This window comes from Mesoplodon mirus (genome assembly GCF_964341445.2).
Source record: "Mesoplodon mirus genome assembly, chromosome: X".
Classification (NCBI taxonomy): Eukaryota; Metazoa; Chordata; class Mammalia; order Artiodactyla; family Ziphiidae; genus Mesoplodon; species Mesoplodon mirus.
In genome coordinates, this window is record NC_138981.1 from 49,318,699 (window position 1) to 49,342,921 (window position 24,223).

The 24,223-nt window shown below is 43.3% G+C and overlaps 1 protein-coding gene across 2 annotated transcripts; it reads left to right on the forward strand.

The window, feature by feature from the left end:
• Window positions 1-23,557, forward strand: ALAS2 (5'-aminolevulinate synthase 2). 2 transcript variants are annotated; one of them, XM_082610385.1, is made up of 11 exons: window positions 1-145; window positions 5,085-5,280; window positions 5,924-6,052; window positions 6,898-7,008; window positions 9,404-9,626; window positions 10,182-10,366; window positions 13,201-13,380; window positions 16,076-16,240; window positions 16,815-17,083; window positions 19,234-19,396; window positions 23,272-23,557. In XM_082610385.1, the coding sequence occupies exons 2-11, from the start codon at window positions 5,115-5,117 to the stop codon at window positions 23,433-23,435; spliced, it is 1,755 nt and encodes a 584-aa protein (XP_082466511.1). In that variant the 5' UTR covers window positions 1-145; window positions 5,085-5,114; the 3' UTR covers window positions 23,436-23,557. The 2 variants fall into 2 exon arrangements, with proteins under 2 accessions (XP_082466511.1, XP_082466512.1); XM_082610386.1 differs by having other exon boundaries at window positions 3-145; window positions 5,924-6,046.
• The last annotated feature ends 666 nt before the right edge of the window (window positions 23,558-24,223 follow it).

Here is a 24,223-nt window from a genome sequence, read left to right on the forward strand (position 1 = left end):
CCTGAGATACCTTTGGGGCCAATGCAGGGCCAGGCCAGCAGAAGGCGGAGTGGGTGGAGCTGAGCCAAGGGAGAAGGGATAAAAACCAGGTCCTGACCCACAGCACCCAACCCGTCGTTCGTTCGTCCTCAGTGCAGGGCAACAGGTAAGTGTTGCTTTCAGCCTGGTGCCCTCTTTCTTGGTCTGCCTGCCCACCTCAAGGCTGTATATGCTGACTCTCTGGCTTGACTAGATCTGACTTTGTCTGTTCCTTAGAGTCTGTCACTCTGTCATTTTCTTCCCCCCCACCCCCCATGTCTCTTCCTGTCTTTCCCAGTTTTCAGCTTTCCTTTGTCTTTTTTCCTCCTTGTTTCCTCTCCTCTGTTAGTTTTCAAGATCACTCACTTTACTTCATCATTCTCTGACACTCTAGCTTTCTCTTATTTTTCTTTCATCTGAGGTCTATATGTATCTTTCCCTCTAAATCTCTCTTTCCCTTTCTCTTTCTTCTACTCTGTATCTCTCAGTCTTGCTGTTTTTCTATCTCTTCCATTCCTTCTCTGTCTCCCAGGAAGAGGTCTTGGTATTTTTTTTGGCAATTCTCCATTCCTCCCTCACTTTGACTCCTTCTCTCTCCTTGGCTGACAGCAGAGCTCAATGGGTCAGACCCCAGAGGGCCAGAGGTAGGGAGAGAAAACAAAGTGAATGTGGGGTGGTGGGAATGATGAATTGGGAAGGGGGAGATCTGAGGGAATTGAGGGATGAATAATTAGCAGAAATAAGGGGAGACGGTGGGAGAAGAATGGGGCCTTATGCTGAAAGTCAACTGATTTGTTTTCTCACCCTAATTCACTGTGAGGCAAATCATTCACCCTTTGAAAAAAAGGGCTTGGCCTATGATTTCCACAGCCTCTTCTAAGTTTGATTTCGTGATCTTCTAAATTTTTGTTTCTAAGAGTTTCTGATTCTGATTCCAGGAATCTAAAATTCTTTATGATTCTTCCATGATGAGGAGAGGGTGCTAGGAAGGGAAGTAAATCCTGATGCTTCCAACTCCTGAAGAGAAGTGACCACATCCCCTCCAGACTTAACTGATTCTTTCAAAGAAGGCCACAAAGGGGAGAGAGGGATCAAGGAATGCTGCAATGAGTGGTTTCTGGCTCTCTCCTGGGGTAGAGTTGTGGTTGGCCCCTCTGATCTCTGGGACTGCAGATTGGCTGCTGACACGAGAGAGGATTTTAAGGTGTAGGGAAAATCTTCTAGTAATGCTCTATCACTTGGCCCAAAATTTCACAGTTATCTCCTTGGGTAAAAGCATTGTTTTAAGAAGACCCTGGCAAAGATTGGTGCATAAGTTGTTAAATAATGGAATGAATGAATGTATGAATGAATGAATGTTCACCAGTGCCTGAAATTCCGCTTCAGTTAGAAATCTGTTCCTGTGGTAAAGGCATTGGTTACAACTCAAAATCAAGTGTCTCAGAAAGGGACCTGTTAGTGTAGGAGAGTGGATTTATGCCTGGAGTCAGGCTCTCAATCAGGATAATGTGTAGTAATATTAGAATCATAGATCCATAGTGGTTAAGTTAGCAGGCTCTGGAACCAGATTGACTAGGTTCAAATCCTGGTTCTCCTACTTAGTAGCTCTGTGACCTGAACAGGTTACTTAATCTTTTGGGCCCTCAGTTTCCTCATCTTTGAAATAAAGTTGATATTAGTATATAACTCACAGGGTTGTCATGAAGATTAAATAAGTCAATGTATGTGAAGCATTTACAAAAAGGTACGGCACAGTGGAAACTCTGTGAGTGTTTGACTGTTAGAACCAGATGGAATCTATGGAGCTATCTAGTCCAATGTTTTAGGAGAAACTGAGGCCCAGAGAGGGAAAATACAGAGCCCAAGTTCATATAGTAAGTTGTAACAGAATCAGGACAAGAATCAGGATTGAGACAAGAATCAGTGTTCCAGACCTGGTCTGGTGTATTCATGATGTTACTTCCCTTGGCTATACCTTCACTTTCCTTACATAGAAAATGTAGAATATAAAAAATAGCAGATAACACTTTTTCAGCATTTACTCTAGGATAGGCACTCTTCTATATACTTTATATAGATTATCTTACTGAATCTTCACAACATCTCTGTGAAGTAGATTGTCCTTGTTATTATCTACATTTTAAAGATATAAGACATAGAGCAGAGACATGACTTTTCTAATGTCCCAGAGCTAGTGAGTGGTAGAAACAGTATTCAAATGCAAGTAGTCTGGCTCCAGAGGCTGTGCTCTTAATACCCTAAATTGCCTAAAATACTCCTTTGATTCGATTTTACTCACTCCAGTCTCATGATAGGTAGTAAGATAGAATGGAAACAGAGCCCAAGATGGGCAGGCAGAGTGAGGCAGGCAAATTCCAGGAAAGCAGTGTCAGAACAGAGAAACTGGAACTGAAGCTTGAAAGAACTTGATAATTCAACAAATTCCAAGAAGTAGCCTATATTTTCCCAGGTCCCTGAGAATATCATGGCTAAAAGCCCCTTAGAGATGATGTGTGTACTGAACTTCTGTTTTTATACCTGGGGGTGGGATTCACCATCATCCCCAGGCAGGACTGGACTTTGCTTCCAATCTTGGGGGTTTTTCTTCACATTACATACCCCAATGTTGTCATTATTGTTGTTAACGTTGGAGAAAGGAATTTGCAGGAGCCTGGAACCTGGCCATCTGCTTTGCCTCCTCTCCCTGGGCCATCCGCCCCCCTCACCACCAATAGCTAGGGTCAGCCCCAGCCAGATGCATAGACATGATTCTAGAAAGGAACTCCTCTTCTCTTCCACACCCTGGTCTCAGCTTGGGGAGTGGCCAGACCCTAAATGTGATAAGCACTGGGAGCCTTATCTGTGGTCTGCAGGCGCAGTCCCAAGCACTTTAGCCTTCACAGGAAGGCAGGAGAAGGGAAACTCATATCTCCAGTTATAAGGTAGGCATCAAATCCAATTCATTACCTACCATATGAGGTAGACATAAACATTTGACAGCTGATGAAAGTTGAGACCCAAAGAGGGGAAGTGACTTTCCAAGAACATCCAAGAAGGAGTTGGGGAGCTGGAAATGAAATAAGAAAAGCTAAGATTTTCTTTTAGGCGCTTTCCTAAAGTCTTAACATGAGTTTCATTAGTCCTTTCAACACCCCTTGGCCTTTCCCAATTTCAGGACCCACACACCCTACCGCACATACCAACCTATGCTCTTATGACAGCCTGTGAGAGTTGGAGGGAGGATGCTCTGGGATGGAACAAGGGGAAGAGGCTGCTTTGTGAGTTAGGAAGAGGGTGTTTGCTCTATGAGATCTAGAAGGGAGGGGTATTGCTCTGTAAGAGGTGAAGGCGGTTGTCATATGATGACATGGCCACGAGTTCCTCCTGTTCACTTTTCCCTCACAACATAAAGCCTTAAATACTAGAGGTGCTGTCAGGTCCTACTAAGTAGCTCTCCTGGTGGTGGGAGGGCCTTAGTCTTGCCACATTCCTCCATCTCTCTCCCATTATCCTGTCCCATATCTTGTCTCACCCTCTGATGCTGGATCTCTAGTTTGTCCTTTTTCTTTTAATCTATTTCTCCCTCATGCTATCTCTAGCTCTCTTTGTCTTTATATGTCTCAGCCTTCCCTCATCCCAACCCCCAACCCACCTTAGCCATCTCTCTGTCCCTATCCTTTGATCTTAGCTCTAACTCAGTCTCACTCTCATCTCCCTCAGTAGGGAGGGCCAAGACCCTCTTCCCCTAACTCTTTGTTGTTCTCCCCCACCCACACAATCTCTGACAGAATTTCTCCTTTACCATTGTGCCTGACTGACTCTCTGCCTCTGCTGGATTCTCTCCTCTCCTGCTCTCAGTTTTCTGAGTCTTTGTATATTCCTCCATGCTCCTTGATTTTGCCTCATATCCCTTTTTTGTCCCTCTGTCTGTCTCTAACTCTACGTCTGCTCTGTTTCTCTCTCTCTTCTCTCATCCTTTCTCTTTCATTCTCTCTCTCATCTCAGTCTCTTTCCCTACCTTCTGTATTTCCCATAATCCTCTTGTCCTCTGCTTTTCTGGATCAGTCCTCTTCTCCCTGTTCTTATCTCTACCGGTCCCCTTTCCTCTGGCTTTGATCTCTCTCCCGCAATTTCTGTTGTAACTCCACTACTACCATTGCACCTTTGTTCTCTATTACTTTCCTCCTTTTATCTTTCCTAATTTTTCTTTCTTTATGATTTCTTCTCTATTCTCTTTCCTCTATTTGAGTCCCTGCTCATTCATTAATTTACTCCCAAATTCAACAAATATTTATTGAATGCCTACTATGTGTATTTTTTTTCTTATATTCTCCCCACCCCGATTCTCTCCTCTGTCTTAGTCTCTGCATCTTTCATTCACCCATAGATTTGTTTCCCAGATCCCTTGGGTCTTGCTTTCACCTACATCTCTATCTGATTTTCCAAAATCCAGGAGAAACTCCAAAGACAATAAAATATCTGTCTGGTGACACATGGTGCCCTTTTGTTCTATTCCCTGAATCTACTTAAGCTGGTACCTATGGCCTCAAGCTCCTTGTCTCTCTGACTGGGTCTGCTCAGGAAACACTCTGAGTGAAGCCTCATGAGCCCTGGTCAATGACATCTGTCTGCATTAGCAGGTTGAATCTTCATTTGGCTGAGGCCAATATTCTTAGAAAGAGTCTTAGCCTTAAGTGTTGATCAAAGGGTTGGTGGGTTGTCAACTCTCATCTTGCCACACACAATCACACTTCAATGATCCTTACCATCACAGAGGGGGTCAGTGGCAGAGTCTGAATCAGAATTCAGGCTTTCTGACCTCCAGTGGGAACTCTTTTCTTCACCTCTTTTTAATGATCAGTTTCCTGTTTCTTCCTCTCTGATGCCCTATTCGTACATTTTAATATTTGGAAAGTTCTTACCCTGAAATGACAATAAAGGCATTTCTGGGGAGGGAGGCAAGCATTGGGTGAGAAGCTAAAGGCAAAGGATCAAACACAAGAATGACCCTTGGCTTTCAGCCAGGTCTTCATGGTGGAATCTCATCTCTTCCACATCTTATGCAGAACTTCGGGCTCAAGAGGGTGGCAGCAGCCATGTTGCTACAGCGTTGCCCAGTGCTTATCCGGAGCCCCACAGCCCTCCTGGGCAAGATGATTAAGACTCACCAGTTCCTGTTTGGTATTGGACGCTGTCCCATCCTGGCCACCCAAGGAACAACCTGTTCTCAAATCCACCTTAAGGCAACCAAGGCTGGAGGGGGTAAGAAGTCACCGCTGGCAAATGGGGGAGAATGTCTGGGTCCTAGAGATAAGGTTCCAAGTCATACTGGTCATCATTACCTAATAATTGGAAGGGTTCATGTGAAAAGTATCAAGGAAGAATGAGCTTGCCTAAAAATACACTGGCCTCTGACTTCTGGCAGTACCTCTAAAAGGAGTTTCACTCTTATGCCCCTCATATTCTATATACTCCAGTCATGCTGAAACTACTTAAAGTTGTCTGGATTAACTTTGTTTTCTTAAGTTTCTGTGTCTTTGCACCTGTCAAATGACTCTCTCCCATTATCTTTACTAGAGTATCTCATACTTCTCATGCAACATTTAACTTGGGCATCATCTCCTCTATGAAGCCTACCTAGACTTCCAGCCTGTCCAAATCCAATTCTGGGTCACGTCCCTTTCCTCTTCTAGCCCATGTCCTCCCTCCCATCCCAGCACTGTTCATGTGTCTTCAGTATGTGCCATTCCCAACAACTCAGGAACTCCCCTAGGGACCAGATACATCCATCTCTGTGTCTCTACCATAGCCTGAGATAGAGCTTTGAGATATAGTACTTCTCAGTGGCCACTGTTAAACTTACAGCTAGAAGCTCACTGCCACTTATTCTCTTAACTTTGCATAGACTCTCCATCTTGGGCCAAGAGCCACTGTCCTTTCATGCTGTTGGAACTCCAGGATGGGAAGAGTAAAATTGTGCAGAAGGCAGCCCCAGAAGTCCAGGAGGATGTGAAGACTTTCAAGACAGGTTGGAGTTAAGTTCCACCTCATGTAACCTCTACACCTAATGCTTGATTTCACTTTATTACAGTCTTGATCTAGGCAGCTCAGGGCAGCTAGTATACATTTCATGATGGAAGTCCAGTCTTTTCCAGGGGAACCATGATACTCAATAGCACAGACTGTGCACTGAAATGCACCCTCCCCAACACACATACATGCTTCTGTAACTTTTAGCTATTAGTCTAAAATGAGCCCTCTAGAGTTCTGCCGCCTCTCTCCCAAGTGGCTAAATGGATTCCAACAGCCTGGGCTCCCACATTTAAGCAATACCACTCTATGACAATCTGGATTTGCATAAAAGAGTGAGTTTTGGAAGCAGGTACATACTTTAGAAGGGTATGGAGCCCAGGTGAACTCAATTGGTGCAGACCACTGAAGGCCATACTTGAGAGTTGGCCACACTTGAGAGTTGGCCATACAGTCAACATCTTTCATAGACCCTTTTGGGATATAATTAAGAGTAAAAATTTCAAAATTGAATTTTAATGACTTTCAGAAAAGAAGAGTAAGGTAAACTGCCCTGCATCTACCTTCCAAGTGCAAGACTCAGCATTGCTGCTCCAGTTATCTCACCCAAGGGAAAGTCCTAGTGAAGAGAAGTGTAATTCAGCCTATGGATGGTTTCCTGACATATAAGTCTCCACTTGGGGAGATGAGAAAGGGCTCAGTTTGCAGAATATTTCTTCTCTCCGTACAAGGCTTCCCTCCTTCCTAAGCTTGAATATTTTTATGTTGTATTGCGTTTAAAGAAGATAGCACATGCTTTCTTTTCCCCCCCTTTTTTTCATGGCCAATGAATCCCATACTCCTTCTCAGACCTGCCCATCTCCCTGGCCTCAACCAGCCTGAGGAAGCCATTCTTCAGTCCCCAGGAGTCAGAGAAAAATTCAGAGAAGGTCACACACCTGATTCAGAACAACATGGCTGGTGAGTTTGCTGAGGAGGAAGTAAAAGGGGTAGGAATATGGAAGGAATGCTGAAAGGGCTTCTGACACAGTAGAGGCAATGTCAAGGAAGCACTTTAGAGCCAAAGGGAATCTGAGTTTAAATTTTAATGCTGGCACTTGCTGTATCTGCATGCTTTAGAAAGTAAGTCACTTCCCTCCAGTGAGATTTTAATAACTCAACAAGTTATTATGAGAAGGAAATAAAATTACACTTATGGAAGTGCTTCTAACTTGTTATGAAGCTTCATTAAATATTAGGTGTATTCCTATTATTTCTTCTCCATGTTTCCCTCAAAAACTCTCATCCTTCACAGAGAGCCTTTTCCCCCTCTCTTATATGTGTTTATATTCATTTTTCATAATAGAATTTGTTTTATTTTCCCAATATAAAAATAATATAAAGAGGGAAATTTAAAGCACTCAGAGTTCCATCATCCACCATTAGCTTTTTGTCATACTTTTTCCAGATATTTTCCTGTGACTAAACACACACACACACACACACACATGCACACACACACACACACACACAAAACTACACTTCCCTCCACACACATGTTTTTATTAGAAATATGATCTTCTTCCACCTGGAGTTTGTTATTATGCTTTGTTCACTTAACAATATGTCATGGGCATTATTCCATGTCCCTAAACATAGAGCTACATAATAATTATTAATGGTTGAAATGTGTTCTGTAGCATGAATGCAACATCATGTAGTTAACCAAGCATCTATATTTCAGGTAATTGTTTCCAATTTTTTGTGTGTATTCTTCCACTCTACATTGTATGTTGGTCTTACATACATATAAATGTATCCAAAGATAATATATAGTATTATCTTAGACTTAGTGTGGCTGTACTAGAGAGTATTTAGCTATTCCTCTATTGGGTTGCTTCCAATTTTTCCTATTACAAACAGAGGTGCAACAAACATCCTTGAATGTACCTCATGTATGTAGGTAAGTGTTCCTCTAGAATAGACACTAAGAGGCGACAATTCTCAGAACGTAAGGGTGTGTACATTTTCAATATTAATAAATATTGCCAATTGGTCCTCCAAAGTGGTGTACCAGTTATCAAAGAGAATCCATATTCTCACACGCTCTCCAGCACTTAGTATTATCACATTTAAAATCTTTATCAATTTGATGAGTGAAAATTTGTTTTTGCCGTTTGATTTCCCCCAATTAAGCATCTTTCTCTACATTTATTGAATTGTCTGTTTATATTCTTTGCCCACTTTTCTACTGGGTTAAAATTTTCCATAGTAATTGTTCAGAGTTTCTAAAAAATAAATTCTGGATATCAATTTTTCTGTTAAACATGCTGCAAATATTCCCCTAGGTGTGTCAGCATTTGCATTTTAAAAACTCTTGGTACATATTTCCAAACATCCCCGCAGCAAAGATGTTTCCAATTTACACCCCTACCATATAAGTTGCCATCTGCAACAATCATGATTTCTGTCTCATGGATAGAGTTCTGGAGTTCAACAAGCCCACTGGCATACATTATTTCAATTTATCCTAAAAGTAGTGTTGCTCCATTTTGTAGTGGTAATGGTTAAAGAAGTAGATTCTAGGTCACTTATTTGTAGGCCACTTATGTGCTGTATGACCTTGGTCAAGTTACCTAACCTCCATAAGCCTCTGTTTCCGCACTTGTAAAATGGAGATACTAATAGAACTTTCCACATAGGGTTGTTATGAGGAATAAATGAAATAATATCTATAAGTTCCTAAGAGAGGGTATTACATGTAATAGGCACTTATTAAATGTTGGCTATAATAATATTATTTAAAATTATTATTATTATTATTACTACTACTACTATATTACAATAATCACAATACTACTACTATGTGCCAGACACTAGTTTGGGTGTATTACATTCTGTTTGTCATCAGATTGTCACAATTCTGCAAGGAAGATATTATTAATCCCATTCTACAGATGAGGAAATTAAAACTAAGAGGATTCACGACTTGCTCAAGATCACACAACTAGGAAGTGGCAGAGCTATGACTAGAAACTAGACCCATCAAGATTCTTCCACTGAAACTAGAAGTAGTGATTCTAGTAAGGAGGGTGCCATACTAACCTTGGGAAAAGAGATGAGGCCATGCCAAGGGTAGGAAGCCTGAGTGAATGTATAAATAAACTACTAAGTGAATGAGCCAGTGAGTAAGCAAAGGGATGGTTGAATGAAATAGTAGAGAGTTAATGTGACCCAGTAAGTTAATGACTGATCAAATAAATGAATAAATTGAAAGAGAATTGGAGAACACCAAATCAACAGCATGAATAAAATATGGACTAGCCAGGAAGTAATTTAAAATGAATTCTTCTCATCCCCATTTCTACTCCTGCAGGAAACCATGTCTTTGGTTATGACCAGTTTTTTAGGAACAAGATCATGGAGAAGAAACAGGACCACACCTACCGTGTTTTCAAGACTGTGAACCGCTGGGCTGATGCATACCCCTTTGCTGAACACTTCTTTGAGGCATCTGTGGCTTCAAAGGATGTGTCTGTCTGGTGTAGTAATGACTACCTGGGCATGAGCCGGCACCCTCGGGTCTTGCAAGCCACACAGTGAGTAGTAGGGTCTGAGCCATGAGCTGTGGGGAGACTTCCAGAGAAGAGCCAGAGCCACGCATGGAAGGAAAAGGCAGAGCTGACAGTGGAAACCTTGTTTCCACCCAACACCCCTTTTGTCCAAGGTCCTCCAGCAAATCTAATCCTCAGACATGAACTAAGTCAACAAGCCATGTTTTCCAAACTCTTTGGTGTCCAGTGCTACAAAGGAAAGGATGAGAAGTCGAGCAAGGCCCACTCTCTATGAGTTCTTACTCTGGCTGCAGAATGAGTATTGCCAGAGATGATGTGCAAACTCCTCTAGAAGGTCTTCCAAGCTAATCAAGCTCAACCTGGCTTCTCCCTTCATCCCTGAGTGCTTTCAGCCTGAGAAGGAAGGTCCATTTATCCCCATTGTCCCCAGCCTGCCCTCTACTTGGTCATATAGGACACAGCTCATAGAGAATCACTAAGTCAATACTGATCCCCTTCAAGGAAGAGAAACCTACCCAGTTCCTCAGAATCTGACAAGAGTTTCTTCTCCTTGTTCCCCCTCTGTTTTCTCCTTGCCAGAGAGACCCTGCAGCGTCACGGAGCTGGAGCTGGTGGCACCCGCAACATCTCAGGTACCAGCAGGTTTCATGTTGAACTGGAACAAGAGCTGGCTGAGCTGCACCAGAAGGACTCAGCCCTGCTCTTCTCTTCCTGCTTTGTGGCCAATGACTCTACTCTCTTCACCTTGGCCAAGATCTTGCCAGGTAAGCCTGGTGCCTGAGCTTTGTTCAGGGGTGGTATCCTGCACTACAGCATCCAGGTTTACTGCCTCCATCACTCCTTCCCTGTCTTCTGGGTAAGAAGGACACTTCCTTCTTACCTACCTTGCATCTCCTCAACACTGGATGACTATATCCCAACCTCACAGAAAGGTAACATCATAAATTTATCATTTCCCAACTCGACTTTACTCTTAACACTTATAAACAGTCCTTTTATGTCCCTACATCAACTTTTTCAAACTTTCTTCCCCCTTCTAAAACCTGTAGCTACCTCCTCCTTCAGTCTTAGCAAATAACCTCACATCTTACAACACAAAGAAAACAGAAGCCACCAGACAGGAGCTCCTTTAACTTACAGCCACCAAATCCACAAATTCATCTGACTGTTCATGTACCCTTCTTTAATTTTTTCTTTTACAAATTGAAAGCACATCTCTCCATCTGCCTAAAGCCAATCCCTTCATTTATACACTAGATCCCATCTGAATCCCATCTTCCTACTCCCCCATTCTCTAGCCAATAATGTCTTCAACTCATATGCCTGTCATCCTTCCATCATAGCCCAACCCTCAATGAATGTAACTCTCCACCGTTTTTTTGTTTGTTTGTTTGTTTGTTTTTTCGGTATGCGGGCCTCTCACTGCTGTGGCCTCTCCTGTTGCGGAGCACAGGCTCCAGACGCGAAAGCTCAGTGGCCATGGCTCACGGGCCCAGCCGCTCCGCGGCATGTGGGATCCTCCCAGACCGGGGCACGAACCCATGTCCCCTGCATCGGCAGGCGGACTCTCAACCACTGCGCCACCAGGGAAGCCCTCTCCACCTTCTTTATGTCAATCCTGGTCTTATATACTTGCTCAGATGGGAGCCACTAAAAATTCATTATCCCCAACGTCTACCAGGTCCTCTATGCTGCCTGGCAATCCTGTTTTCATAGTCAGCTCTCCAAGTCTCCAAGGTAGCTTTGCCAAACCCCGTTCTCCTCAGCCTTCTTACACCTCCACCTCACCTTCAACCACAGCAAATGACTTCACCTCCTACCACATGAAAAATAGAAGACCCCATGCAGTAATGTCCTCAGCTTCTTGCCTCAAACTACTTATAAACTCATGAGCATTCCCCCAGGTCCTCTCCTCTCTCCTTCTCTCCTGTCACAGTAGAAGAGGTGCCCTTTTTCTCGTTGACTAATTCTTACATTGGTGCTCTGTGTCCTCTACCTCTTCAGGAACCTTGATCTATGAGTTCTCTCTCTCCCTCCTGTATCTTTAGCCTCTCCCTCTCTTTAAAAATGTGGAAGTCTTTTGCATCTCAAAAAAACCCCACCACTTTCCCTCATCACTCTCTAGCTACTGCCCTTCTCTCTCCTCCCTATAACAGCCAAACTGCTTGAGAGAAGTCTCCACACTTGTTATCCAATTCCTCACTTCCTGTCGATTTTTCAGCACACTGTAAACACCTCCACTGCTTCTCAGAAACTTTTTCCGAGATCACACATAGCCCCAGCTAAAGCCAACATCTTTGGGAATGTTTTCAGTGAACCCCCTCTTCAGCCTTTAGAATTCAACTTCTCTCCATTTCCTCTGCCACCATCCTCACCTAGACCAACATCATTTTCTTGATTTCACCTTTGCCCTCCTACAATATGTTCTTCACAACAATCAGATCATATTTTTAAAATGCAAACCTATCTTTGTTACTCCCCTGCCCCAAACCCTTTAATAGATCCCCACTGCCCTTAGAACCAAATCCAAACTCTTTATAATGCCTTTTAAAGCCCTCAATAATCTGGCCTTTACCTATCTCTTCAGGTTCATCTTTTGACACCCCTCCTCTCACTCTTTCATTCAGTAATATATTAATTTATATATTCACTCACTCACTTGAAAATCAGTAATTTGGTTTTTTATCCATTCATTCAGGAAAGGTTTGCTTAACATCTAAAGTACACTTAGACTTAATCTGGGTACCAGAGACAGAAAGATAAAAAGATGTGGCTCCTGCTCCCTAGAAACTCCCAGTCTACTTATCTTTCACAGCAGGTCCTCCAGGAAGTCATGCCTAATTTCCACAGGTAGAAGTGATTCCTTACTCTAATGAAAGGCCACAGTTCCTTGACGTCAGTACAGTTTTGGGGGCCCAGGAATCAACTCCATCCACCAATTTCCCATCTCTACCTGTTCTCCCAGCATTGTCCAGTAAAAAGCCCTGCATTCCTCAGGTCCTAGAGAAAGGTCTTCCCCTCTCTGGACCTTAGCTTCCTCACTTGTACAGTAAAGGGATTAGATTCCATGGTCACCAATGGCCCTTCCAGCTCTGACTTCTCATGAGCTTATGATTCAAATTGTGAAAGTCTGATGAGTGACTACCCTGGAACTATAAGCAGAGGGATGTTACCTGGAAGAGGTGGGATTTCATCTAGATCAGGAAGAATCTAGCATCAGTCCAAATCATCAAACATTCCCTGGGATAAACTCCTTTCTAAGGCTTAATCTTGGTGTCTAGGAGAAGGAACCTAGGCCCTGTCCTCAGGAAACTCTGGAACTTCTTGGGAAATTCAAATTTCCTCCACCCCAAGATAGTCAAAGGCCAGACCAGAGTTAGAAATGCCTGGAGGGAAGAGTGTAGGGGTCAGAATTTCAGGGCAGAGGAGCTCTTCCAAGAGAGGAAGAGGTGTTACAAAGGCTTCCAGAGGATGGAGAAGCAGAGCAGAGTCTTTAAAGGGAGGAAAGGGTTGGCTCTCTGTCCCTGCCAGGTCAATCCTGAGGTTGAAGTGTGAATACTGGGACAGAAGCTTAAGCGTCATGCATCTGGTTCTTCAGGGTGCGAGATTTACTCAGATGCAGGCAACCATGCTTCAATGATCCAAGGTATCCGCAATAGTGGAGCAGTGAAGTTTGTCTTCAGGCACAATGACCCTGACCACCTGAAGAAACTTCTAAAGAAGTCTAACCCCGAGACACCCAAAATTGTGGCCTTTGAGACTGTTCACTCCATGGATGGTAAGTATATGTGTGAGTGTATGTTTACTAAAATTGGTCTCACAAAAACTATGATGATAATGATAACAGCTAACATTTATAGAGTGCTTATTATGTGCCAAGCAAAATTATTAGTATTTTACATGTATTAATTCACTTAATCTTCACAACGATTCTATGAGGTAGGTGCTATCATTATTTCTGTTTATTTATATGAGGAAATTGAGACATAAACAAGTGAAGTGACTTGCCCTAGGTCACACAGCCAGTAAATGCCAAAGGATGGAGGCAGCTATTACACTGATCTCAAAGGTTAAGAAACTAAAGTGCAGAGACAGTCTGCAATTTGTCTTGGTTGGCTCAGTAAATTGGTGCCAAAGTGAGGACTTGCACCCTAGGATGTACGATTCCAATTCCTTCACATGACACTCCTTCCATTAGAAGTGCAAATCAATCATCCCAGTGTCTGGTTTCTGCAACAGAAAATTTCACAAACAATTGCCTGGGAGATTTTTCAGGGTCCAATATCATCCTACCTCTTTTCTTTCCCCAAATGAAACAATGCTCGAATCATTCTATTGTTGTCCCTTTTAAGCAGAAATAGTGTGTTTTAGGCATAACTTTCTGGATTTATTAAAAGGAAGAAGTCCTCACTTCATTTCAACTTGTCACTTTTCCAAGTGAAACAAAGGAGAGTCCACTGTATTCTCTGATTTAGCCAATGTAAGTGCCATCACATCAAGCAATGGTGATGCACAGGCTGTTGAACCAAACTATCCATGTTCAAGTCCCAGCATGACAACTTACTAGCTTGGGCAAGTTTCTTAATTGCTCTGTGTCTCAGTTGCCTTACCTTTAAAAATGGAGATGATAATAATAGAGTAGCTGCGAGAATTTAAGTAAGTTCATTTATATAATGAATTTATTGTCATGCCCTCTTTCACAGTTCTACAACTAACAATGATTATATTTCTAACACTGAGACTACTCTAATTCATTCTTTTTTTTTTTTTTTTTTGGCCACACTGCACGTCTTGTGGGATCTTAGCTCCCCAACCAGGAATCAAACCTGGGCCCTCAGCAGTGAGAGCACAGAGTCCTAACCACTGGACCACTAGGGAATTCCCTCTAAATCATTATTTCTGTAGTGAAAGCCATGTTGGAACCATTCTACTTCCTTACATTTGCAAATGAATGGTTCCTTATTCTTTTGGTGGAAACCCTGCCTAAATCGTCAACCATAGGGCTGAATTCCTCCCACTGAAATGATGCTTGAGCCATCACACTGTCCTCTTTGTCTTGGGCTCCAACTCCTGTGGTTTTCTCCCCTCCTGTTGTCCCAGGTCATATACTTTTATCCAGGCCTGGAGTCCCTGTTCCCACCAGAAGAAGTTTCTTCTGTATTCCAACTCCCTGTACCATTAGTTTCCAGGGATGGGGAATGGCAGAAGTTTGGGTTCTTGTATATGTAGAGTGGCCACAGAGTCTATACATGAGAGTCACAGCCATTTGAAGACCTTATAAATGACTATCAGCATAGAAGATGTCTAGAATAACAGGGAAAAATGGTAAATCTGCATGGAAAATGTACAGGAACACACGGATTACTTCTAATTCACTTTCATTCAGTATATTGAGACTGAGTCTGTGGGTGGGGGCCCTTAGGTAACAACACTGACAGAGATGAGACAGAAATATATCCCCACAGAGACACAGAAAAGACAGAAACAGAGGCACAAAGAAACTCAGAAAGAGCCAAAGCTATAGAGAAAAAAAGTCTGAAGTCAGAAAGGTAGATAAAAAAGGGACACAAACACTAAGAAAGAGAGAAGTGAGAGATGAAGGTGAGGGAGGGAGTGAGAGAGACACTGACAAAGAGACAGAGGAAGGAAGGGGAGAGGAGAGAGAAAAACAAAGGCAGAGATAGAAAAACAGAGAAACAAAGATGGAAATCGCCACAAAAAGAGAGAGAGTGACAAAAAGCCAGAAAGACAGAAATAGGGAGGACCAGTGAAGAATAACAACATTGACAGGGCTGCCAACAGTACTTGGCTGAGGGGGTGAGCAGGATCTAAAATCAGGACTACATTAACCTGGAGCAAAAGGTTATTTTATTTATTTATTTATTTTTTGCGGTATGTGGGCCTCTCACTGTTGTGGCCTCTCCCGCTGTGGAGCACAGGCTCCGGACGCGCAGGCCCAGCGGCCATGGCTCACGGGCCAAGCCGCTCCGTGGCACGTGGGATCTTCCTGGACTGAGGAACGAACCCGCGTCCCCTGCATCGGCAGGCGGACTCTCAACCACTGCGTCACCAGGGAAGCCCTACTTTTTTTTTTCAATTTATTTAAACAAAGGCATCATATAGGCTAGTGCCAATCCTAGATGGAAATACACAGACTTGTACGGAAAAAAAAAAAGAAGCAGAGAGAGGCTGGCAAATAGCATAAACAAGATGACAGATATTATCAGAATGAAGTAAAAATAGAAAGAGAGGTAAGCCTTAATCACAGGTTGGGGAAAACACACACACACACAGCTTGGGTGGGTGTGGGGTGAAATTAGTCAACACATATAGAGAGGTTTGGCATAGCCCCAACTGACAGTGCACACCCACCTCCTTTCCCAAACTAAAGTAGTTATGGGTCACAAATTCCATGCTGGAGATGGAGCTGGGGAAGGGTTATGATCTACCTCTGTTTGTTGGCTTTTGCTCAGGTGCCATCTGTCCCCTTGAGGAGTTGTGTGATGTGGCCCACCAGTATGGGGCTCTGACCTTCGTGGATGAGGTTCATGCTGTAGGACTGTATGGGTCCCGGGGTGCTGGGATTGGGGAGCGTGATGGAATTATGCACAAGATTGACATCATCTCTGGAACTCTTGGTGAGTGAGTCCCTTGGGTTGCCCTTATATACAATCCAGAAAGGAAGCCCCTAGAAGACCCTTTTCTTCCTCCTCCCTACAACTGCACGAGCTATTCGGGTAGAATTTACAGCACCAGGCTATGGAATTCCGGGACTCTCTCCTCCCACTCCCACCCCACTGCAGAGTTGCTGAGAAAGTCTGGGAGGGTTTTCTGAGAAGACCCCTGAGCCAGGCCAAATAGCCAAGTTCAACTCAGTGAGTGGAGAGTTGTGGTTCTAAACTCCTCCCCCACCACAGCCCCAAACTTCATTTTAGCTCCACTTTTGGGCCTAACCAGTTGATGGTCCCACCCAGCTCCTGCATATCTAGTCATTGCATATGGCAGGCCTTGAAAGTCCTATCTCAAAGCAGCAGAATTATCAGCTCTGTCTGCCTTGTCATGGACAGGGGAGATGAACAGAGGCCTGTGAAGGGAGTCTGGAGCTCCAGCTTTTGGTATACCTCCTTGTGTTACCTGGTGCATGACCCTGTTCCTTGGGGGACTGATAATGGGGTCTGTGCATATCCTCCTCATTCTCCTCCTTGTCTCCAGGCAAGGCCTTTGGCTGTGTGGGTGGCTATATCGCCAGCACCCGTGACTTGGTGGACATGGTGCGCTCCTATGCTGCTGGCTTCATCTTCACCACTTCACTGCCTCCCATGGTGCTCTCTGGGGCTCTGGAATCCGTGCGGCTGCTCAAGGGAGAGGAGGGCCAAGCCCTGAGGCGGGCCCACCAGCGCAATGTCAAGCACATGCGTCAGCTACTAATGGACAGAGGCCTTCCTGTCATCCCATGCCCCAGCCACATCATCCCCATTCGGGTGAGAGCCCCACACTGCCCATTGCCTTCTCCACCTATCTCTTCTGGGAGCCTTCCCACACCCAGCAAACCGACACCTGTTCCTGTCAACTCTGCTTTCTTGTTAACCAACCTCCTTATTGCCAGTTTTGTTGCCCTTTTTGAAAAATTATCAGTCATTCTGGATTAGCCAGTCTTTTTTTTGTTTGTTTGCATTATCTCATGCTTATTTTGCATTAGCTATTATCTCATGCTTATTAGACTGTCCTGACCCTCAGTTTTTTCAAACTGTGGATCAAGACCATTAATGGGTCGCAAAGTCAGTTTAGTAGGTTATGATTAGCATTAAAAAATAGAAGAAATAGAATCGGAAATGTTGGAGCACATCACACATAGTAAGGGTATCGTTTTATGAGAAATTTGTTTCAGTTGCGTATATGCACGTTTATGTGTATGTGTGTACAGTATGGTCATGGTGTGAAATGTATTTCTTAACGGAGAACTGAAGTCAGAAAATAGAAAATCAAAAGCCATGGGGCTAGTTGCTACTTTGGATTCCCAGCTATGTTTGTGTTTATTGTCTTTTAAAATGAACCGCTATTGTATGTATGTGCCACACCTTCTTTATCCGTTCATCTGTCGATGGACACTTAGGTTGCTTCCATGTCCTGGCTATTGTAAATACAGCTGCAATGAACATTGTGGTACATGACTCTTTTGATGGACCTAGAGACTGTCATACAGAGTGAAGTAAGTCAGAAAGAGAAAAACAAATACCGTATGCTAACACATACATACGGAATCTAAAAAAAAAAAAAGGCTCTGAAGAACCTAGGGGCAGGACAGGAATAAAGACGCAGACCTTGAGAATGCACTTGAGGACATAGGGAGAGGGGAGGGTAAGCTGGGATGAAGTGAAAGAGTAGCATAGACATATATACACTACCAAATGTAAAATAGATAGCTAGGGGGAAGCAGCCGCATAGCACAGGGAGATCAGCTCAGTGCTTTGTGTTCACCTAGAGGGGTGGGATAGGGAGAGTGGGAGGGAGAAGCAAGAGGGAGGAGATATGGGGATGTATGTATATGTATAGCAGATTCACTTTGTTATATGGCAGAAACTAACACACCAGTGTAAAGCAATTATACTCTAATAAAGATGTTAAAAAAATGAACCACTAATTCTTTCTTAAATGACATTGATTTGTGTGTGTCGGTAAGCTGGGGTATGGTAAGGACAATTTTTTGTGACCTTTATTGATGAGAATGGTCACTGTTCTTGGGCTAACCCAATGTTCCCTTGAAAGATTTTGTAAATATGTTTAATTAACCCAGTGACAGCACCCCAGAGGTGGCTTGGGGGGGCTATCTTCTTACCCAGAAGCACCCCAAATTAACATACTAGCTAAGTATGCTTGCTCTGCCAACAGCTTCAAGACAAGGTCCCTAGAGCCACCTCCACCTCCTTTCTTTTTTTTTTAATTGCAGTATAGTTGACTTACAATACTGTGTTAGTTTCAGGTGTACAGCAAAGTGATTCAGTTATATATATATATTTTTCAGATTATTTTCCATTATAGGTTATTACAAGATAGTAATAGTTCCCTGTGTTATATATTTAATAGTCCCCTGTGACAATAGTTCCCTGTGTTATGTAATAAATCCTTGTTGCGTATGTATTTTATGTATAGTAGTTTGTATCTAATTTATCCCTCCCCTCCTCCCTTTCCCCTTAGGCATCCATAAGTTTGTTTTCTGTGAGTGTTTTCTTTATAGATTCATTTGTATTATCTTTTAGACTCCACATATAAGTGATATCATATAATATTTGTCTTTCTCTGTCTTACTTCATTTAGTATAATATTCTCCAGGTCCATACGTGTTGCTACAAATGGCAATATTTCACTCTTTTTATGGCTGAGTAATATTCCACTGTGTGTGTGTGTATGTGCTGCTATGAACATTGAGGTACATGTATCTCAAATTTGATTGCTGCCTCTGAGCAACTCCTTGATAGAAATTCTAGACCTGCCACTGACTAGGCCTCTTATGAAAAAATATGTCCCCAAATTCAGTGGTGTTCCTTGATCTGGTTCCCTCCACCTACTTAATGGAGCTAGTGATAGCAGTGCCAGGGTAGCAGATACTGACAGCCTTTTCTCCTGAGCCCAGGTGGGTGATGCAGCGCTGAACAGCAGGATCTGTGATCTCCTGCTTTCCAAGCATGGCATCTATGTGCAAGCCATCAACTACCCAACTGTCCCCCGGGGTGAAGAGCTGCTGCGCTTGGCACCCTCCCCCCACCACAGCCCTCAGATGATGGAAGACTTTGTGGGTAAGTCCTCAACATGGGTGCCTACAGTACTCTCCTTCCCTTCAGCCCCAGTATGTGAAGAAGTTGAGAATGGATGCCATTAAGTTTTAAAATATATTCCTGGAACATCTATTATGTGCCAGACCCTATACTAGGGTCATAAATTAATGAGAAACAGTTCTTATACTCATAGGGCTTCAGTTTGGTTGAGGAGATCATAGCAGACCCAAACAATGACTTCAAGGGCGGATCAAAGTTCAACAAAGACAATGTATGGGGGAGTTGTGGGAGCAGAGAGGAGGGGTCTGACCCAACCTGTGGGATTCAAGACAGGCTTCCTAGTGGAGGTGACACCTGAGCTGAGTCTTACAAAGCTGTGTGGTATTGGACCAAGAGAAGAAAGAGGGTGTAGAAGGGGTGTTCCTAGCAGAAGGAAGAGCATGAAGAAAGGCAAGGAGGAGGGTGAGAAGTAGCCTGGGACTTATCAAGAACAATAAGCAGGTGTTACTGGAATGTAGGGTAGTAAGAATGGAGTGGTGGAGGGCAGTGTTTATCTATGAACCTACAAAGACAACACAAGGTTTAGAGGCTTGTAGAGCTGAGTAGCTTGGGTGTTATCCTGAAAGATGCCAGTTTAGATGCTCCCTGGTGGTCTAGTGGTTAGGATTCCGCACTCTCTGAAAGATGCCAGTTTAGTCAATTTACCTAAAGTTTACTGGATTCCTGTTGGGTGCAGGGCCCGGCATAGAGCAGGTTCTCATTCTAGGTCTGTTGGGTGAAAGACACATAGGCAGTTGATGGTATAGCAAAGGAGACAGACATAAACATGGATCGTACTGGTCCAGTGTGATGAGTTCCAGTACTCTGGGAACTGGAATGAGAGTGCTCATTTATGGCTAGAGAGGGTATAGGAAGGGTGAAATTAAAGAGGCTTTATTGGTAAGGAAGTCCTGCTGTACCTTGAAGTACATGTGGTATGGCGTAAGGACATTCCAGAATAAGGGAATTCCATGAGCATGGACCTAGAGATAGGAAAACAGAGGGAAGGCATGGGCAACAGTCATTCTGTTTGTCTGGAGCATAGGCAGAATGAGAGTCCCGGGAAGAAAAGACAGGTAGGCACCATTCATTCATTTAAAAACATCAAATAATGCTAGCCAACATTTATTAAGTACTTACCATGTGCTAAGAACTATTCTAAACTCTTTACATGTATTAACTCATCTAATCCTCATGGGGTACAGATGGTATTATTAGTATTTCCATTTTATACATGTAGAAATTGAGGCATAGAAATATATAATAACTGGTCCAAAGTCACACAGCTATTAGATTTGAACTGGAGAGTCTGTTTCTACATCCATGCTCATACCACTAGATCTGTATACTACCTCTGTGAACTAATGATCTAGACTTCTGGACATTTTGCTCAGTCCTCTCACTTGCTCCAGGCTTCAATTATAGACCTCTCAGTACTCTCAGTTCTCTGAGTATCCATTTATGCTGGGCTTTTGCAGGAAAGAAATATGAGGCTTCCACCATGACTCCGCCAGTCAGTCCTTCAATGTCATAGCCAACCCATCATGAAATCTTGCAAATGTTCTCTACAATCGCTGTCTTTTCTCCACTGCCACTTCTTTAAGCCATGTCAATGTGATTTCTTCCTAACTGATTTTCCTGCTTCTCTCTTGATTCCTTCTAATCCCTTATCCATATTGACCACTAGAGGGATTTTTCTAAAAATCTGACCATATAGCTCTCTTGCCTAAACCTCTTCATTTTTCCCTATTGTCTAGACTAGAGCAGTGGTCTCCAAGGTGAGGTATGCAAGATGATCCATAGGGTAAGGGGATTTATTAGAATTTTATGTTTACTTTTTATATTAAAAAATAGGAAATTAAGCATGACTGATATTGATCTCTAATATATAGAGTGACAATGATATATGTATATAGTATATAAAAAATACATACATTGGAGGTACATACTATAACTTTTGTACTAATAGGATGTATAAGCCCCCAACTTGGAGACAACTGGCCTGGAGAACAGTCAAAGCTCCTTGGCATGGCATTCAGTGCCTTCAACATGGTGATCTCTATGCCCTCACTTCTTGCCCACATTTATTTTATTTCTCAAGCTACACTGAATGATTTATAGTTCCCTCATTTTGCTCTAGCCTCTTACCTCTGGGGTTTTGCTAATGATGCTCCCTTCTGATTGGAATGCCCTCCCTCACCCCTTACTCTGGCTCACTTCTTTTCATCTTCTAGACTTAATCAGGCATCCTTTCATTCTTTCGACACATATTTATTGGATACCTACTGTGTGCTAGACACTGTTCTAGGTGCTGGGGATCCAGTAGTAAACAAAACAGACACAAATTCCCTATCCTTCTGGAACTTACATTCTAGTGGAAGGAGATAGTCAAAAAACACTTTAAAAAGTAAGTGCAAATTAAATAGCATGGTAGTTCTAAGCACTATGGAAAAAAATAGAGCAGAAAAAACGTGCTGGTTGGGGGGATACATGGGCTAGCTTGGAGGAGGGTTGTAGCATTAAATGGAGTGTTATGGGTAGAGACCACCAAAGTGATACTTGAGCCAAGATATGAAGGAGGTGAAGGAGTTAGCTGGGCAGAAATCTAAGAGAAGGGCATCCCAGGCAGAGAGAGTAGCCTAAGACAAGGAAGACCCTAACACAGCAGTATTCCTTCTGTATTTGAAGAACAGTAAGTAGATGAGTGTGGATGGAGTGGTGTGAGCAAGAGGGAAAGAGACAGAAAACTGAGGAGGGGCAATGTGGGCTAGACTGTGTAGGGTATTATAGGCCACTGGAAGGGTTATGGCTTTAACTCTGAAATGGAGAGCCTTCTGAAGGATTTAAGCAGAGGAGTAACATATCTGATTCAGGTTTTAAAAGAATTTCTCTGACTTCTATGTTGAGAATAGACTGAAAGAAAGACTGGGAGCAGGGAGATCCATTAGGAGGCTACTGTAATATTCTGGGTTAAGACATGATGGTGGCTCAGACCTGAAAATAGCACTGTAGGTGATGAGAAGTGGTCAGATTTTGAAGGTAGAGCCAATGGTATTTGCTGATAGACTGGATGTATGGTAGGAGAGAAAGAGAAAAATAAAGGATGGCTCAAACACTTTTGCACTGAGCAACTGGAATTGCCATCAACTGAGATGGGTAAGGCTGCAAGTAGGGTCGACTTGGTGGAGAGTAGGGAGATCAGTAGCTCAGTTGTGCTCATGTTAAGTTACAGATGTCTACTAGATATCCAGGTGGAGATATAGAAAGGCAATTGGATATACAAGTCTAGAATTCAGGATAGAGCTTTGGGCTAGAGATGAAAATTTCAGAATCATCAGCATACAGATGGTATTTAAAGCCATAAAACTAGATGAGCTCACACAGGGAGTAGGCATGAAAAAAAGTCAGGGACAAAGACACAACTGAGGTACTTCTGACAGCAAGGTCAGGTTCTGTCCTCTGGGCTACCACTCCCTCTAGGAAAAACCCCCGCCCCAGGCTCCCAGGTCACAATACTGACGACACTTTGTGGGTAGTGTCAGTGTCATCTTCCTCACCAGGCTAGGAGCTTCCAACTAGATGGATTCACTTCTTGAGCCACAGCATGTCCTGTACTTAGGGCTTGGCTCAGGCCAGGCCAGTAGAGCTTCAAATTATGTCACATGAGCGCTTCTCAAACTTTTATACATCACAGCACCCATACACAAATGCTAACATTCATAGCACACAGTGGAGCAAACTGAGGAGGATACTTCTGGTTCCGAGACACCTCAAAGGGTTGAGGGGATCAATATTTGACACATCTGTAATACCTACTCTAACCAATTATTTCCCTCCCCTCCCCTCACTACCTTCAGAGAAGCTGCTGGCAGCCTGGACTGAGGTGGGGCTGCCCCTGCAGGATGTATCTATAGCTGCCTGCAACTTCTGTCGCCGTCCTGTGCACTTCGAGCTCATGAGTGAGTGGGAACGTTCCTACTTTGGGAACATGGGGCCCCAGTATGTCACCACCTATGCCTGAGAAACAAGCTGCCTTGGATCCCCACTGCACCTGCACCTCTCTTGGGGCTGGGCCACCTCCTGTCCTCTGCTTTGTTGTGTGCCTCTAGCTGACTTGAGCCTGAAAATAAAGAGCAAAGTGTAGCATTTGTAGCCCTTTGTTTGACAGAGAACAGACAACTACATTATACCTGACCCCCTCAGACAAGTGGCAGAGCCATGAGGAAAAAAACTGATCACCTGTTGGTCTGACCGTCCCATTTTATTGATAGGGAAACTGAGATCCAGAAAGAGGAAGAGGCCAAAAACTACACAGTGAGTTAAACAAAGAGCCAGGACATTTGGCAGGTTTATATCAAATGGCTCTTTCCCCATGGTTTCAACAAAAATCCAGGGATTGACTCTTCATGCGTAGGCCCAGAAACTCGGGCCCCAGGTAGCCTCTGAAGCTAGGAGGTGGAATCAGCCCAAACCAATCTGCCTGGAGGAAAAGACTGGTTCCCCAAAACTTTGGAGGTATTTTCCAACAGAGAGAATGGATGTCCTCCTCAAACCATTATCCTCTTTGCTTCTCATAGCACCTTATAGTACAAGACTTATCAGTTCTGTTTCCCAAGGTGAGAAAAAGGCTTGGCTATAGCAAGCAACTTGTTCAAGGCAATGCTCCTAAATTTTCTAGGCCATAACACACTGAAAACATTTGCATGGCACGCTTGGGTGAATTAATGGTATTACTTGTCTAGGAGGCAATCTTTCCTGACACTTTTGCAATTCCTGGTCGTGCCTGGCAACTCTAGGGTTGAGGGACCC

Coding starts and splice junctions, on each gene's coding strand:
- ALAS2 (XM_082610385.1), top strand. CDS start 5,115: ATGTTGCTACAGCGTTGCCCAGTGCTTATCCGGAGCCCCACAGCCCTC. Junction 10,367..13,200: donor CTTGGCCAAGATCTTGCCAG/GTAAGCCTGGTG, acceptor CTGGTTCTTCAG/GGTGCGAGATTTACTCAGAT. Junction 16,241..16,814: donor CATCATCTCTGGAACTCTTG/GTGAGTGAGTCC, acceptor CCTTGTCTCCAG/GCAAGGCCTTTGGCTGTGTG.